The sequence below is a fragment of the Pteropus vampyrus genome, unplaced genomic scaffold, assembly GCF_000151845.1.
Source record: "Pteropus vampyrus isolate Shadow unplaced genomic scaffold, Pvam_2.0 Scaffold15, whole genome shotgun sequence".
Taxonomy (NCBI): Eukaryota; Metazoa; Chordata; class Mammalia; order Chiroptera; family Pteropodidae; genus Pteropus; species Pteropus vampyrus.
Window position 1 is genome coordinate 4,049,933 of NW_011888796.1, and position 16,137 is coordinate 4,066,069.

Consider the following 16,137-nt stretch of genomic DNA (forward strand, 5'->3'; position numbering starts at 1 on the left):
GGGGTGCTCCAGACTCACAAAATGGCTCTGCCTTTCCTCTCCACCACAATTACTCACTTGGGGTAGTTGTTGCAATACTGGGTGTAGATATCAAACTCTTGGCTCTAAGGAGAAACCAAAAATAATGACATCAGGGAGAATTTCATTTGACTATAAACCCAGGTGTGCCAAAGACATGCCCCTGGCCCTCAGAGCAATTCTGGCCCCTTTTCTCAAGTGTCTGCAGATCCATCTTTGTACCCATCTGTCTAGGACATGCCATCCACCCAGCAACCCCTGGGGCTCCACCCCAGAATACCCTTCCCATTCCAGACAGGGCACCCAACACTTGCCCTGGAAAGGGGCCCCTAGGGCTCAGATGTCCTCTGAAGGTGGAAGTTCCTGTCCCACTGAGCCCCCAGCAAAGCGGGACAAGAGACAAGGACCTAGCTCTTCTTACCCTTTCCACAAAGCAGCTGGCGACAGCCACGGGGTCACTATTGCAGCTGTCCAGGTCTCTGAGTAGCTGGCTGGGCGAGAAAGAGTGGCCATCAGACCCCAGACCGCTCGCAGCCTCCATAGCTGCCAACACACCATGCCCCCTCCCCAACCTCCTGATATCCAGATACACAGTCAGCCCTGATATCATGCCAAAGTGAGCCCTGTCCAGGGCAGCAACTACAAAAGCATCCAGCACCACTGCAAAGACGGGGAGCAAAGGAGGCCCACATGCTCAGCAAGCGAGAGAGGGAGGGGATACCAGTACCCACCTCGGGAGAAGATACAGCTCCTCTGCAGGCAGAAGGAGTCAAACACACAAAAGCAGAGATTACAGGAGGAAGGAGAGAGAGAGAGGACTTGAAAAAGAACCAAGGCCCCCAGTTCAGAAGGATCCGGGAAAAGGAGAGAGACAGGGTGAGCCCCAGCACCCCTTGTTCTTAATGGGGATGCTAAAGAAAACGCTAGAAATGGTGCCCCTTCTGCCTCCTCCTCCTGTACTCCCCACTTTTCCCAACTCCCCACCATCCAGCCTAGGTATCCCTCGTAGACTTCTCCAGCTTGCACAGCAAGAAGTCCTTCTGCCCATCTTAAGAGGTCTGGGGTATGGTTCCTCCTGAGATTCAATGCTGTCCCCTCAAGCTCTGCTCCCCCAATCCATGCCTTTCCCTGTGGCATCTGTGGGCCAAAATGGCACATGCCAGATACTCAAGGAGCCCCTCTGACCTAAAGTAGCACCTCACCAGGCATTGCTCAGCCTCCTCCAGACATCTTGCCTGATCTGTGCATTCTCCTAATGGGTCAGATCACCTCCAGGAGCCCTGACTTCCATGGGGTCAGTAGGACGATGGAGAAGAAATTAAGAGATGTGCGAGTAGGGGACCAAGATGAGAAGGTCAAAGGAGACACAAAGGGACAGAGGGAAAGAGCATCATGTGCAAAGGTCCAGCAATTTCCTGGGGTGTGCTGGCCCAGGTTGGACCCAACACACACATGGCCTCGGATGATCTCCCTGACGGGAAGGCACAGCGGCTCCAAGATACATGGTCCACATGCCCCCTCTCCTGCAGGGAGCTAACTATACCTTTGGATAGGGATGGACCACACTTTGCCATCCTCAGAGGTCAGGTTCTGGGCCCATCTGTCACAGCCCCCAGGACCAGAAACACCCAGGGCTCCTCCTTAGTTCCTAAGATGGGCCTTGCAGGCAGAACATGGTGTATGTCAGGCCCATTCCATACCTGTTCAGTGCATAGATGTTTTCTATGTTCCCAAAGAGGGCGCTGACTTGTTCTGGCTTCAGCAGCCCAGGTGTGTCGATGATCTTCAAAAGGTAGTCCTGCATGGAGAAAGGCATCAGAACCCAGCTTCTCCTGGCACGACTCTGTCCCCCCAGCCACATCTCATTTCTGTACTGCATTTTACAGCTATGACATGATTTCACAGACATCACCTACTATACTGGGTTGGCTAGTTCCGCCCCCCCAAATTAATATCCACTGAGAACCCCAGAATGTGGCCTTATTTGGAAAGAGGGTCTTTGCAGATGTGACTAGTTTACAATCTTGAGATGATATCACATTGGATTAGTGCCTTTTTAAGAGGAGAAGACTCAGAAAAACCGAGAAGGCGGCAATGTTGATGACAGAGGCAGAGACTGGAGTGATGCGTCGACACGCCAAGGAACACCAAGGATGGCCAAGAGCCACCAGAAGCCGGGAAAGAGGCCTGGAACGCATTGCCCCTCAGAGCCTCCAGAAGGAACCAACCCTGCCAACATCTTGATTTCTGGCTCTGGCCTCCTAAACGAGACAGAATAAATTTCTGCGTCTTAAGCCACACAGTCTGTGGTAATCTGTTACAGCAGCCTTGGGAAGCGAATACACCTCCCTCCTCAGCGGGCAGTTTACTCGGTGGCAGCCGCACCTTCTCCTGTGCGCCGTGCATAGTGTGAAACACTTCACGTCCATGGCCCTACGAGGCCAGTGCATCTTCATTTTACAGACGAGGAACCTAAGGTTCCCACCTGCCCAGACCCCACAGCTAGGAAACAACAGAGCAGAGATCTGGGAGCAGAGAGGCCAGGTCCAGAGCCAGTTTCTTCACCTCATTCAGTCTCCACTGAGCACAGGAGTCCCTCCCCTCCTTGGCAAGAATGCCTACTCCCTGGGGATCTGCAGGAAGTTCTGCCAGCGGAGCAACTGACCTGACCCACAGTCATAAGGCAGTGTGAGCAGTCAGCAGCCTCCCGGGGGGCAGGAGACGTGAGGCCCCACTCCGGGGGAAGCAGGCCTTCTGAGATAAACGGCAGGAAGAACTGCCCTTCCACGGTGCCAGTAGGTGTATGCGAGAGCTGAGCCACGAAGGCCAGGGCCAGTCCCCACAGGAGTTGGGCAGACACCCTGCCGACCTCAGCTCTGGAGCCTCACCTCCACGATGCTGCGCAGGTCCTGCACGTACATGCGCTCCGTTTCCACGATTTCCCGCACCACACGGCCCAGGTAGCTGAGCTTGTGCACGGGTGCCGCCGACGCCCGGCTGTTGAACGGGGACAGGGGTCCTTTCTTGTTCAGCCAGCTGCTAGAGTTGTTGTTGCTGTTGGGGGGATGCCGGCCACGCGGGGAGCCTGCCCCATTCTTGGCTAAGGCCTCGGGGCCACTAGGCTCCTCCATGGCACCTCGGCTGTCACGGGAGGAGCCCGACGAGGACGCGGTGGAGGTCAGGCTCACGGGCCGCTCCTGGCTGCCGTCCTGGCGGAGGGAGGCAGAGACGGGCATCCTGGCATCGCTGCCTGGCGGGAGCGCTCTGGAGAGATTCTGGGCGGGACAGACAAAGGGTCAAACCTCCGAGTCCTCACAGAAACAGGAAGTAAAATGGTGACTACCAAGGGCGAGGGGGCGGTGTGTATTATTCAATGTAAAGAGTTTCAGTCTTACAAGATAATAAAATTTCTGTAGATGAATCGGTGGTGATGGATGCACACCAATGTAAATGACATTAATGCCACCGAACTGTACACTTAAAAATGGATCACATATAGATTTTTATCTTCTGTGTATTTCACCACAACTTTAAAAACAACTCTGAAGCCCCAAGAAGTCCCCCCCTCAGATGCTATGAGCATCTGCGAGGGTGCCCAAGGTATATTCCTTCCCCAAGTCCAACAGCGCCACCTCCACCTTTCCCAAGGTGGAGCAAAAGTGGACCACATCCGGGACATAAGGGCTCAGAAACCTGAGGTCTCAGAAAAGTAGAGAGGGCATCCCTGCCAGAGCAGCAGTCGGGGTGCCTTCTGATTGAATCTCAAGTACCTAGTCTCTCAGAGCCTCAGCTCCTCACCACCTGCCCCAGGGCCGTGTGCTCCAGGATGCAGCAACGTGCTGCATGCATGGCTCTGAACCTGATGCTTGGCCCAGGGCAAGGGCTCCATAAACTGTCTAAACAGTGATGAAATTGGTAGTTGTCAAAAAGCACTTCCCAAATGTCCACCTGTCAGGACCTGTGCTGGGGTCACCAGACAAGGACAGGAGAAGATCTGATTCTTATAATCTAAGAGGACACGCATGCCAGATGGTAATATTCTCCCCTGGATTACAACATCTCTGCACCATGAACATGAAACCTTATGGACACTGACAGAGAGGGCAGAGGAGATAGTACAAAGGCTGAGGCCAGCATCACCCCTGCCTCCAACCCTAGCACCTCGTACAGGCCCCTGACTCACCCTGACTCCCAGAGCACAGGAAATTCCCCAGGACTGAGCCACCAGTGAGTCTCCCTAAACCCTCCCAGCACAACAAGCAGGAAGCGGCTCCCAGGTAAGGCAAACACAGCCTCAGGTGGACTTTATTCCCTGTACAGAAGGTGCAGCTCACAGCGGGGCCGGCCTAAAGCAGCAAGTCAGGGGAGGGGCTGTAGCCTGAGAAAGACAAGAACACTCCACCACCAACCCGGAGGACAGAAGCTCACCAACACCACTTTCTAAGAATGTACATTTGATTGCTATTTTCACAGGAAAAAAATTCCACAGCATCCCTCCCACCTCCACTGACCCAAAGCCTTCCATCCCTAGTTCTAGGCCTCAGAAGCTACCAGACCACAGGCTAGAGCTACGAGGAGGTACCATCACTCCAGGAGCTATGAATTTGCCCCCTGGTTTTCTGTGCCTCTGCCCCAACCTGAAAGCAGCGTCCCCAGTCTGTGCCAACACCCTCGGGTTCTGGCTTTTGCAAACGTTCTCTCTGCTTGGACATTATTTCCTCCCCCCATCTATCTCATGCCATACCATCCCCCCAAGCTACATCCCTTATACGCAACCCTCAGGTCTCAGATTAGAAGCCACACCCCCTCTCCCCGCCCAGAAATCAAACCTGGGGCACCTTCTGTATAACCCCACAGCACTCACAGTGTTACGCCTACTGTAGCACACACTGCCTGAGGTCATAACTGGTTTGAGAGCCCCTGCTCTAGACCATAGGTGACCTAAGGGCCAGGACCTTCAGGATGATATGGCAAATGAATAACGACAGTGAACAAATTGGTGCTTCCACTGAGCTGAGTCAGGAGCATTGAGAGGAGAGCATTGAGACCCACTTACCATGAAGGCTAGCCCAGCAAGGACCCACTCAAGCACTGTGCTTTGTCACTGTGTCTCAGCTGGGGGGTGAGGAGGGGGTCAAGTCTGAGGTGCTCTTTTTGAGCCTCTCTTTTTGCAGATGAGGATACAGCACTGGGGCAAGTCCTGTATCCTCCCCCCCTTCAGGCACGACAAAAGAAGGATTAATTAACAGATTCATCTTGGTGAAACTGAGCATCTCGGATGAGAGCCCCTTGGGAAATGCAGCATTGCTGCTTTTTCCTCTCTCTTGAAAAGAGCCGTTAAAATTAACCAGCTAAGCCTTTCTACAGAACCAGCTGGCAGAGTAACATCAAGTCATTTCAGCACAAAGAAAGACTAAGACCCATATTCAGCCCCAGCACTTAACCTCCAGCCCTGTGGGACTCTGATGTCCTTGAAAGCAAGCTGCAAAATCAGGCACACCCCACCCCTCCCACTCCCCACCCTTCAATCCCAGCTGGAACCATGGGGCAGGGACTTATGGCCTAAGACCTTTCCCAGATCAGACCTGGGGACAGTCAGCCCCTATGGGGATGCTAAATGGAAAAGGCGCAAGTCCCAAATGGATTTCACAGCTGGCTAGGTCACAGCCTTAAAGTAAAGGATTAGTCACAGCCCCGCGCGGTCCTCTACACACACTCACACACCTCTACATTTATCTCTAAAGGGTACCTTCTGAGAGTAACCCTTTGGGGACCCCATGGCAATGTAAGCACACTTCAAGCTCAAGAAACTAAAGCTTGGAGAAACTTTCTCTGATTGAACATAGCCATCCGCCTGCAAACCAAGCTCACATTGAAAGCACTACTCCTGCCCAAGTCCTTCTGGGACTAAAACCAACCATAACAGCCAAAATGTTCTAAGTGCTACAGACATAATAAGCCACTTATATCTCATAACAAACCCTATGAGATAGATAATATTATTGTCCCCATTTTACAGGTACAGAAGCTGAGGCCACAGAAGTAGCATGTGGTAGAGGCTGGATGTGAACTCAGGCCCCAGTGTTCATGCTCTCCTGCCCCTGACTCTCTTAAGGATTTCACATCAGCCAGGGCCACCTGAATGAATAAACCATGGGGGACACATTAAGACTTGAAAGATCAGGGTTTTTAACATGATACTTCATTTACCCAACAAAGGCCCATGGAGGTAAAGGGCTGAGTGTTAAGATTCCTTACAGCTATTTCTAGACCTGCTACTATGAAACCTCTGGCCATTTACCCTCCAGTTAGAACCATATGGTAAAAATACAGATTCCAGGTCAAAGGATCACAGGTCACAGAGAAGGGGAAAAGCGTGAAGTCATGAGGTCAGACCAATTCCTCAGATGAGGGGAAAAGCTGGACCATGACCAGGAGACCCAGGATCACAAGGCACTTGCTCTCTCCCGGGCAGGAGGAGGACAGAAAAAGAACATAGAGACCCAGAAAGGGAGAAATGAAGAGCGAATGGGGCAGTGAGAGCAAACGAGGCACAGGACCAGAGAGGACTGTGAGTAGACACCATTTGATAGTGACGGAAAAGAGACATCATACTCGATTTGAGTGCATTCTGGTTCTAAAAGTCTGTTGCCAAGCATGGCTGTGTGTACAGTTTAGACTCTCACAGAGACGCCTGAAGCGGCTGCCCACATGCCCCTGGGCAGAGCCAACATTTCCTTCCTTTCCACTGAGCATCGCTGCATATTGTAAGATTCACCCCAAAGCCAAGATTAGAATGCAGGTCCCTATCCTTCTCTTCCCCACTGTGCCTCAGGCTCCATGCCCCCAATCTGATCCATACCCCTGCTTCCAAGGAGAAAACGACACCACTCAAAACCCAACAACTTCAGAAAGTTGGGGACTCAGCTCCCCCCGACAACTTCAGAAAATAAATGGTCTCACAGGGGCCCTCACCTAAACTTCCTAGAGAACCTCTGCTTCCCTGGAGAATCCCCAGGACGCAGCAATATGCTCTGCTGGCCCTTCCTCCCCAGCCAGCAGGCTGAGAAGGTGGCAGAGGGGGATGGGGCATTTTTTGGTGAGCCCTCTGTGTGGGCCAGCACTCTGGAGGCTCCCCAGAAAATGATTCAGTTCAGGGAGGATGCGTCCAGGTGTGGAGGAGGCTAACATCATCCTTTCGCCCCACACCCAAGAAGTGGAAGCCTGATACATGACACACCACGTTTGCTTTGGAGGCGGGCAGGAAAGGAGCAAGGGGCTTCCCCCAAAGGCAACTTACTCCAAAGTCCACCGCCCCAAGTTAGAGGAAGGGGGAGCTCACGCAGTACCTGCACCCAGGCCAAGTCCCAACTCAGGTGCTGCAGGCTGCCTTTTATCTTTCAACTACCAACACCGCCTAAACGGTGCTGAGGGTCTCCATCCAAACCGGGGCAGCAGACGGCCTTGGACCTTCCCTAGAACGATCCCCCAACTACACTGTCGGGATCTCAGCGAGGGCACCAGAAGGAAGCAAGGGAGAAAAGCCACAACTTTTCCAGACAACTTGCTCGCCTTTTCCAGGGCAGGAGCAATGTGAACCTCAGAGAGCTCAGCTGAGATCCTGAGTCACTCATCTGTGCTCTTGCCTACAGCTCGGCACCACCCTGAGCCACGCTGCTCCCCAACTCTGCCCCCAGCAGAAGCCCGGCTCTGGCCTTTGTGTCCTCACTGCTCCCCACTAGGCCTCGGTGAGTGCTGTCTCGGTGAGTGCTGCCTCGGCCAGCGGAGGGTGGGCAGAGCTGAGTGACGTCACGCCAGCAGGAAGGCCCCCTCCCCAACCCCAGGAGGATCCCTGGGAGGGTCTGGCTCTTTGCCCCTTTCCAGAGCAGTTTTCTCACTCTGGCCCTTCCCTTCCCTTCCGTCCCCAGAGACTCAGGGGCCCCAAGCACCCTAAGAATGGACAAGAGAAGGCTCCCGGGGGAGGGACTGTGTTCAATGTGAGCAACGTGACTGTCCCAGAGGCTGTGCGAACAGTGTGACCAGGGTTTCTGGGCCACCCAAACGCAAGCCAGCTGGCTCAAATTCGTTTTCCCTCATGAATTCATTTTCCCTCGTGAATTTGTTTTCCCACCACCCAAGAACAGCAGGTGGCCACCAAATGTGGCTGTGTCTTCGAAGCAGGACTATAGTTGCTGGGATGGAAAAGGGTGTGTTTACCAATGGGGTCCTCTCATCTGAATTCTGGGAGGTCTGGGCCTAAAATCTAAAGTCTAGAAAACTCCCTTGGCCTGGCCTTGGAAGGAAGGAAAGCCCCTAGCATCTCGTTTCAATGGCTGCTCGCCCACACCTCACTGTTCCCGCCAGGTCACAACCCCAACATTTGCTCATGTCGTTCCTCAAACCTGGAATATGTCCCAGACCCTCTCTCCCTACACAAATTTGGTCAAACCACTTCCTTCGGAAAGGCCTCCTCAACCATTTCCAACCCCTCCAACACACACACTATTGTAGACTGCATAATGCCCTGTTAGCCCCCAAGAATATCACATCACAAACCCTGGATATAAGGAACCTGTGAATGTTACCTTATACGGCAAAGAGACCACAGATGTGCTCAAGTTAAGGATCTTGAGATGGGGAGGTTACCCTAGGTTACCTGGGTGGGCCCATGTAATCACAAGGGTCCTTGTAAGAGGGAGGCAGCAGGAATCAGAAGTTGATGTGACAACAAAAACAGAGGGACAGAGAGACAGAGACTGGAAAATGCTACGCTGCTGGCTTTGCAGATGGAGGAAATGGACCACCAAAGGCCCTAGGCAGCCTTAAGAAGCTAGAGAATACAGGAAAACAAATTCTCCCCTGGAGCCTCCAGAAGGAACACAGCCCTGGGGACCCAAGGCTAACTTCTGACCTCCAGAACCGAAACATCATAAATGTAAGTTGTTTTAAGCCACCAAGTTTGTGAAGTTTGTTACAGCAGACGTAGGACACCAATACTAAACACTTCTTTAAATTCTAATGACCCTGAGTATCGCTTAAACACTGATCCTTGGGGGTTTATATGTGCAAGCTTTTCTCCTGGACTAAACAGTAAAACCCAGTGGGCTGGGCCTTCTTTCCCAAAGTCTTCCTTTACCCCCAGAGGGCAATGCTCGATAAATGCCTGCTGAAAGGGCTGCAGATTGTGCCTGGAGCACCTTTCACCACTTTCCTCAGTCAGGTGAAAGGTAAACAGTGATAGAAGTCAAAACCTGAGCCAGTTCTTCCTAGACTAATGGGTTTCCACATTAGTCACTGCCAGCAAGTTTCCCATTAGCCAAGAAGCACCCACGAGCTAGCGGTGACTGCTCATTCACCCCGTCAGTCCTGTCTGACTTGGCCCCAGACAAAGGACTAGAGCAGGGGCACACTTGCCCTGACATGCCACTTATTAAGTGACCAGTCATAAAAAAAACTGGAAGGAGAGGCAAAGCAGCCAAGGGACCACTTTGGAGTTCAGAGAAGGAAAAGCAGTCTGCAGGAGATTTGACATAGACCCATACTAAAGGCAAATGAGAGCAATTACTGTTGATTAGAAATTGCTGTTGCTCACAGCCAGAGTAGTCAACCTGGTTCCTAGAACTACTTGTCATTAAACAGGAAAATGACACAATGTCCCCAGAAGATGGAGTAGCCAAAAGACGGTGCTAGAAGTCACAGACAGATCCAATGTTCCCAGAGGCCCCACCTCTCTCATCTCTAGGTCAAAAAGGCTCACAGAACCACCTCTTCTTATCAGCAAAACTCAGGGACATAACCCAGACAATTAGCCATCATGTTGTCCCCTACCCCCACAGTGAGAGCTGCTTGAATTGAGACCTCTTGGCTGGGGTTGGGAAAGGAAGGAAACAGGAGTCACACCTTTAAGAGCTGCAGCATTTACTATTACATCAGGTTCAAAGACACTGGAAAATCTCACCGGGAACCTAAGTGGAAACAGAGAGGCCCCATTAGGTCTCCGAGTTCTCAGCAGAGGAGATAATATCCAAACATGTGTGTGCATGAGAGTCCAGGGAACCCAGAGATTAAATGCACTAAATGGATCTACAGGCTTTAGAGTCAGGCAGACCTGGCTTAAATCCCAGCTCCTCCACTTTATTGGCTGTAGGTGGCCTTGGGCAAGTCACTTAACCTCACCAAGTTTCAAGTTCCTCACATGCAAAATGAGCACAGCAACAGTACCAACCTCACTGATCTCCGAGATAGAGATGATACAAGTTAAGCAATTTGTACATCTGACACACAGTAAGACCACCAGAAATGGCAGCAATAATGGTGATGATGAATAAATGGTTGTTTCACAAGCAACCAGGATAAGAGATTTTTCTAATTTGAGCCTAAAATGTTGACCACATTTGCAATTAATAATAAAGATATATGTTAAACTTGGTGAACCGACATGACCTAACCCTCTGCCACCAACCATCCATCATCTATGATCACAACGTCAATTCCAACCAAGATCTTTTAAGGGTGAATACAAAGCAATTCAGCTGGAAAAAAAAACAGTCTGATATCCATGACCAACAGAAAGTCAGACCAGAAGATGAAGTATAAATGAGCCAGAGTCCTGTGCTGTAGCGGGCAGGGCACATTCCTCAGAGCTCCACAGGGAGAATGGCATGTACTGTGAGGAGCTGGAGAGGAACAGAGCCATGGGGGACAACAGGCCTGAGCAGGAACAGAATTTGAGGTAACGTGAGATAGCAAAAGCACAAATAAATGATCAATAAAAACCACCCTTGATACTGGTCCTTGAGCTTAAAAGAAAAGACAAAATTCAGCTTCAGGGTGGACATGTAGAGATCCAGGACGTAAGACGAGGATGCAAGGAACTGGGGAAAAACCTTGCGGTTCACCCATTTTCTAAGTCACAGGGAATATCAAAGAGGAGAAAGCAGTAGAATGTGTATGAATGAGTCCAGAGGCTCAAGCCAGCACCACTCAAAACCAGTCTTAGCCCTGCTAACTAGCTGGATATAAAGAGCAAGGCAGTGAGTGACTGGTGTTGCAACATCGCTCTCTTTAGGGATAACACTACTGCCCTTCTTGCATAAGTTGTGAGCTTCAGAATTCCCCAGACAACTATATTCAAGCACCCGCAAGAACAAAGACATTGTGGCAGGCTTGTGGGAGATACAAAAATAAGTCACACGCAGAACGTGCTCCAGAGAGCTGATATTTTATCAGGAGGAGCAAGACAAGTGCATCAATAACAAAAGGAGGTAAAGAGTCGTGTCATGTGCACTATGGAAGTTCAAGATTGCCTTCAGTTCAGAGCATGATGCCTGCTAGGTCCTAGGGGTACCGAAATAAGACATTGTCCCTTTGAGGAACTGGATTCTAGAAGGACAAAGAGCCATATAAATAGATTATCCTCAAAGCAGTGCCTTGCATGCTGGTACAGAAGAATACATAAACTGTTAAGAGTACCTAGTGCTACCTGGGGGACCCAGGCAGATTTTAAAAAGGAGGTGACATTTTAGCTGGGTCTTCAATAATGAGCGAGTTTTTGCTAGGTGAAGAAGAGACCGGAGGGCATTTAATGCAAAGGCAGCTGCATGGGAAAGTTGAGTCCCAAAAGGACCTGGCCCACTCAAAGACCTGGGCGGCTGGCAGCAAGAGGCTTCTCAGAAGGCAGGCTGAGGACAGACTGAAGGAATCGGCAGCGGCTTTGTGGGGAAGGACACACCTGGGCCAGTCCTGGAGGAACAACTACCAAGACAGGTGGAGACAGAGCTCTTTGAGATGAGGTGTAAGAATGTGGACTAGAAAGTACAAACTGCCAGATGGGGCTGTGGCAGTAGGTGTCCATATAACCAGAGTGTTCAAGAAGAATTCACAGGGCCAAGAAGGTCATAGAGAGCTTCAAGGAAGAGAAAGAGAGAGACTAGGGCAGGGGTCACCAACCCCAATGCAGACCAGTACCAGTCCGTGGCCTGTTAGGAACCAGGCTGCACAGTAGGTGAGAGGCAGGCAAGCAAGGGAAGTTTCATCTGCGTTTGCAGCCGCTCCCCAGCACTAGCATCACCGCCTCAGCTCCACCTCAGATCGTCAGGCATTAGATTCTCACAGGAGCACTTGTCCCTGGTGCCAGAAAGGTTGGGAACCACTAGACTAGGGAACATCTGCTAGAAAGAAGAATGAGACCTATTCCAACTCCTGTGAAGGGAAAAGAAACAAAGCTCCAAATAAACATGAAGCTACATGTGACTTAAATGGTTCTAAAAGCAGGATGAGAACACCTACTCTAGAAAACTGAGACACAGGGTTGAACGGGAAAGGACTCTCCTATTTGGCATTTCAGGCCAGCAGCTCCCATTGGGCTGGGGAGCGTACATCTTACCACCTGAGGAATTTTCCCTTCCCCAAATTCTCACTTTCCCTCCCCAAGCAAGTTAGCATTAGGGGGCAAGGCTGCCGGCAGGATGGCTCCCCCAAATACAACTTCCTCTCCAATTCTAAGTATGAGCTACCAGACCTAAATAGTCTGTACATGCAAGCAGCTCCCTTTTGTGAACTGCTTCAGTTGGTCAAACTGCCCTGGCGCTTCCCATTCCTCGTGCACTACAGCAAGAGAAGAGCTCCAGCGAGCACTCCCTCAGGCTCCTGGATACTGACCTTGGGCCTGGTACCTGAGCCACAGAAGTCTGGAACTTTGATTTCCAAGGCAGACCTTATAGACTCACGTAAGGTCAGTTCTCAAAGGCAGCCAGCCTCCCGCACTTCTCGTACTCCTCACAGATCCCTGTCCCACAGAGCCCAGGAGGGCCCCTCTTCACCCCATAGCACCTGCCCTACCCCCACCCCCTCAGGTCCCTGCCTTTTCTTCTAAGGGGCCTCAGCAAGGAGGCCCAGGAAACTCATCCAACCAGTTCCCAGGGGGAAGGAAAGGAGCTTTCTCCCTCAACAGAGAGGTTACACAGACCAGAATGAGGACAGGAGAGGCAGCAATCACCAAACCCCAGACTCTGGGGTGAGAGGGTACACGTGGCATTGAGCAGCTTGGCTCAGGCAGCAGAGTCCTGCTCCTGGAAAAGCAAGGCCTTGATTCAAGGCTGAAAGACATAGTCAAGTCAGGATCTGCCCCCTGACCTCCTCGTTCCTGCTGCCCAGAGCTCTGGAAGTGATGCACACCGGTGTGAGCACCGCCCCTGCCTGGTGGGATCCATCAGGGGCAGGCAGGGTGGGGGAGAACTTCCTTCATGTGATCCACGTGCCACTACTTGATTTTATCTAAAATAAAATCCACCCTCTGTGGATTCTGGGAAAAGGAAACTTCAGAAAGAAGTAGGAGATTAACTCTGCTTTTCCCAGTGCGTGTGCATGCTGGGTCCCTCCAGAACTGCCTCTTCTCTAAACACCCAACTCTGAATGTTCAGAGATCAGAAGACCCCCCCCCACCCAAGCTCCCAGCAGAACCATTTTCAGTCACCTTCAAGAGGAACACAGGACTGTCTTGTTCTTACCCAGCCATGATGGACAAATCCACTAGAAGAAGCCAGGCAGAATAAAAAGGACTAGCTATCTTATACCTGCACCTGTGAGGAACTCAGTTTCTAAACCCCCAAGAGAGAAACCTACCTTTTGCCCCAAAGCCTGTGGCTGGCCAGGTTTCATGGGGGAGTCTGGCAAGTCTTGGAGGCTTGGAGTTGAAAAAGTCCTGGTCACGCCCCACTCGCACCCCTGGCCTGGCCCCAGCTGGGTACCTACTGCTTTTCTCAAAAGGGCTCCCATCTGAGCACCAAGAAGGCCGTGTGGGGCCGGGGAGCTGCATTCTTCCCACCGGCAGATAAGCAGTTAACAGGCTTGGGGCGAGCAGCGAGCCGCCACCAACGGCCTCGGGAATTAAAGCGCCTGCGCCTCCTGCAAAACCTCTCCAATAAACGTCCTATTCAGAACCAGTTCCGTGTGTGGGTCATACTTTCTGCATTTCTATCATTCCTGATTCCTGGGAGGCCCCTAACAGAGGAAATGCTGCTTCCCACCCAACTCAGCAGGTCCCCTCTGGGTGGGGACTGAGGCCGCAGCCAGGCAGGTGAATGCCACACAGCTGGGGACATGCAAATATCTCCAGCAATTAAACACAGGGGACACTAACTGCAGGAAGTCAAATACTGAAGACACACAAACAAAGCCAGATCATTCACTAGCACAACAATACTCTATTTACGCGGCTCCTCCCCGCACCCAGGCCTTCAAAGCTTGAGGATATTAACTCTTTGGTCCTTAACAGCCAGGGGCAGAAGGGAGGGGCAGGTATTATTATCCCTGTTTTACAGATCAGAAAACTGAGGCATAAGTGGCTCCAAAGATACCAGAGTGGAATAGTATCAACTAGCACTTCCCAACTCATTCTATAAGGCTGTATATTACCCTATATCAAGACCAGATAAGACATTATAAGAAAAGAAAGCTACGGTCCAATATTCCTTCTAAATATAGCTGTAAAAACCCTCAACAAAATACTAACAAATTGAATCCAGCAACCTATAAAAAGGAGTATACACTATGACCATGTGAATTTATCCCAGAAATACAAGTTTGGGTTTAAATCTGAAAATCAGTTAATATAATTCTAGGTATTAATAAAGTACAAAAAACACCTGATCAATAGACCCAGAAAAAAAACCTTTGACAAAACTGAACACCCTTCCATGATAAAAACACCGCACAAACCAGGCATAGAAAGGAATATCCCCAACCTTATAAAGACCATCTACAAAAAAACCCACAGGTTACGTCATACTTAATGGAAAAAGCTGAATGTTTTTACCTTGAGATTAGGAATAAGACGAGGATGTCCCCTTCATGGCACTTCCATTCAACATTTTACTGGAGTTCTAGCCAGGGCAATTAGGCAAGAAAAAGACATCCAGATCAAAAAGGAAGAATTAAAACTATCTCTCTTAATAAATGGCAGGATCTTATATATATAGAAAATCCTAAGGAATCCACCACAAACTATTAGAACTAACAAAAGCAAGATAGCAGGATACAAAATCAATACAAAAAAAAATAAGTCTATTCCTATACATAAGCAGTAAATAACCCAAGAATGAAATTAAGAAATGAAACAATCCCATATATAATAGCAACAAAAAGCATAAAAATACTTTGGACTATATTTAACAAAAGAAGCATAAGACTTGTGTACTGGAAACACAAAACATTGTTAAAATAAATTAAAGATCTGAATAAATGGAAGGATATCCCATGTTCATGGATCAGAACACTTAACATTCTTAAATTTGGCAGTACTCTCCATAATTGACCTACAGATGCAATCAAAACTCCAGATGGATTTTTGTAGAAACTGGCAAGCTCATCCTAAAACTCATATGGAAAGCAAGGAACTGAGAATAGCCAAAATGAGAAAAAAATGTGAATAGACATTTCTGCAAAGAAGTATACGAATAGCCAAAAAGCACATGAAAAGATGCTCTATATCATTAATCATTAAGGAAATGTAAATCAAAACCACAGTTTAAACACATACACACACACACACACACACACACACAATTAATAACACTTCATACACACTAGGATGGCTAAAGTAAAACAATATTCAACAATAAGTGTTGGTGAGGATGTGGAGAAATTAGAACACTTGTGCTAATTTGCTGCTAGGAATATAAAATGGTGTAGCCTTATGTGGGAAAAAATTTAGCGGTTATTCAAAAAGTTAAACAGAGTTACCATACAACCCAGTAATTAATTCTACTCCTAGATATATACCTGAGAAAATTGAAAACATATATCTACACAAAAGTTATATACAACTGTTCATTGCAGCATTATTCATAATAGCCCAAAAGTGGAAACAGCTCAAATGCCCATCAACTGATAAATGGATAAACAAAAATGTAGTATGCCTATACAACAGAATATTATTTGGCAATAAAAAAAAGAATGAAGAACCGATAACATGGCACAACATGGATGACTCTTGAAAATTTTATGCTACATGAAAGAAGCTAGTCAAAACAGACTATATATTGTATGAATTCATTTATGTGAAATGTCCAGAATAGCCCAATCCATAGAGATAGAAAATAGATTAGTGGTTACCCAGGA

The 16,137-nt window shown here is 49.4% G+C and overlaps 1 protein-coding gene across 9 annotated transcripts in view; it reads right to left on the minus strand.

Moving 5' to 3' along the window:
* PLEKHG3 (pleckstrin homology and RhoGEF domain containing G3) overlaps positions 1–16,137 on the minus strand; it is a 37,321-nt gene that overhangs the window by 12,480 nt on the left and 8,704 nt on the right. For 7 of the 9 annotated variants that reach the window (XM_011384425.2, XM_011384414.2, XM_023527051.1 and 4 more), the window contains 4 exons: positions 2,907–3,293; positions 1,719–1,816; positions 440–509; positions 58–104 (listed from right to left, as the gene is read on the minus strand). In XM_011384425.2, the coding sequence (XP_011382727.1) occupies positions 58–104; positions 440–509; positions 1,719–1,816; positions 2,907–3,254 (563 nt within the window). In that variant the 5' untranslated portion in view covers positions 3,255–3,293. Of the gene's footprint in view, positions 1–57; positions 105–439; positions 510–1,718; positions 1,817–2,906; positions 3,294–14,833; positions 14,901–16,137 lie in introns of those variants that run through there. The other 2 variants (XM_011384419.2, XM_023527038.1) reach the window with 2 other exon arrangements.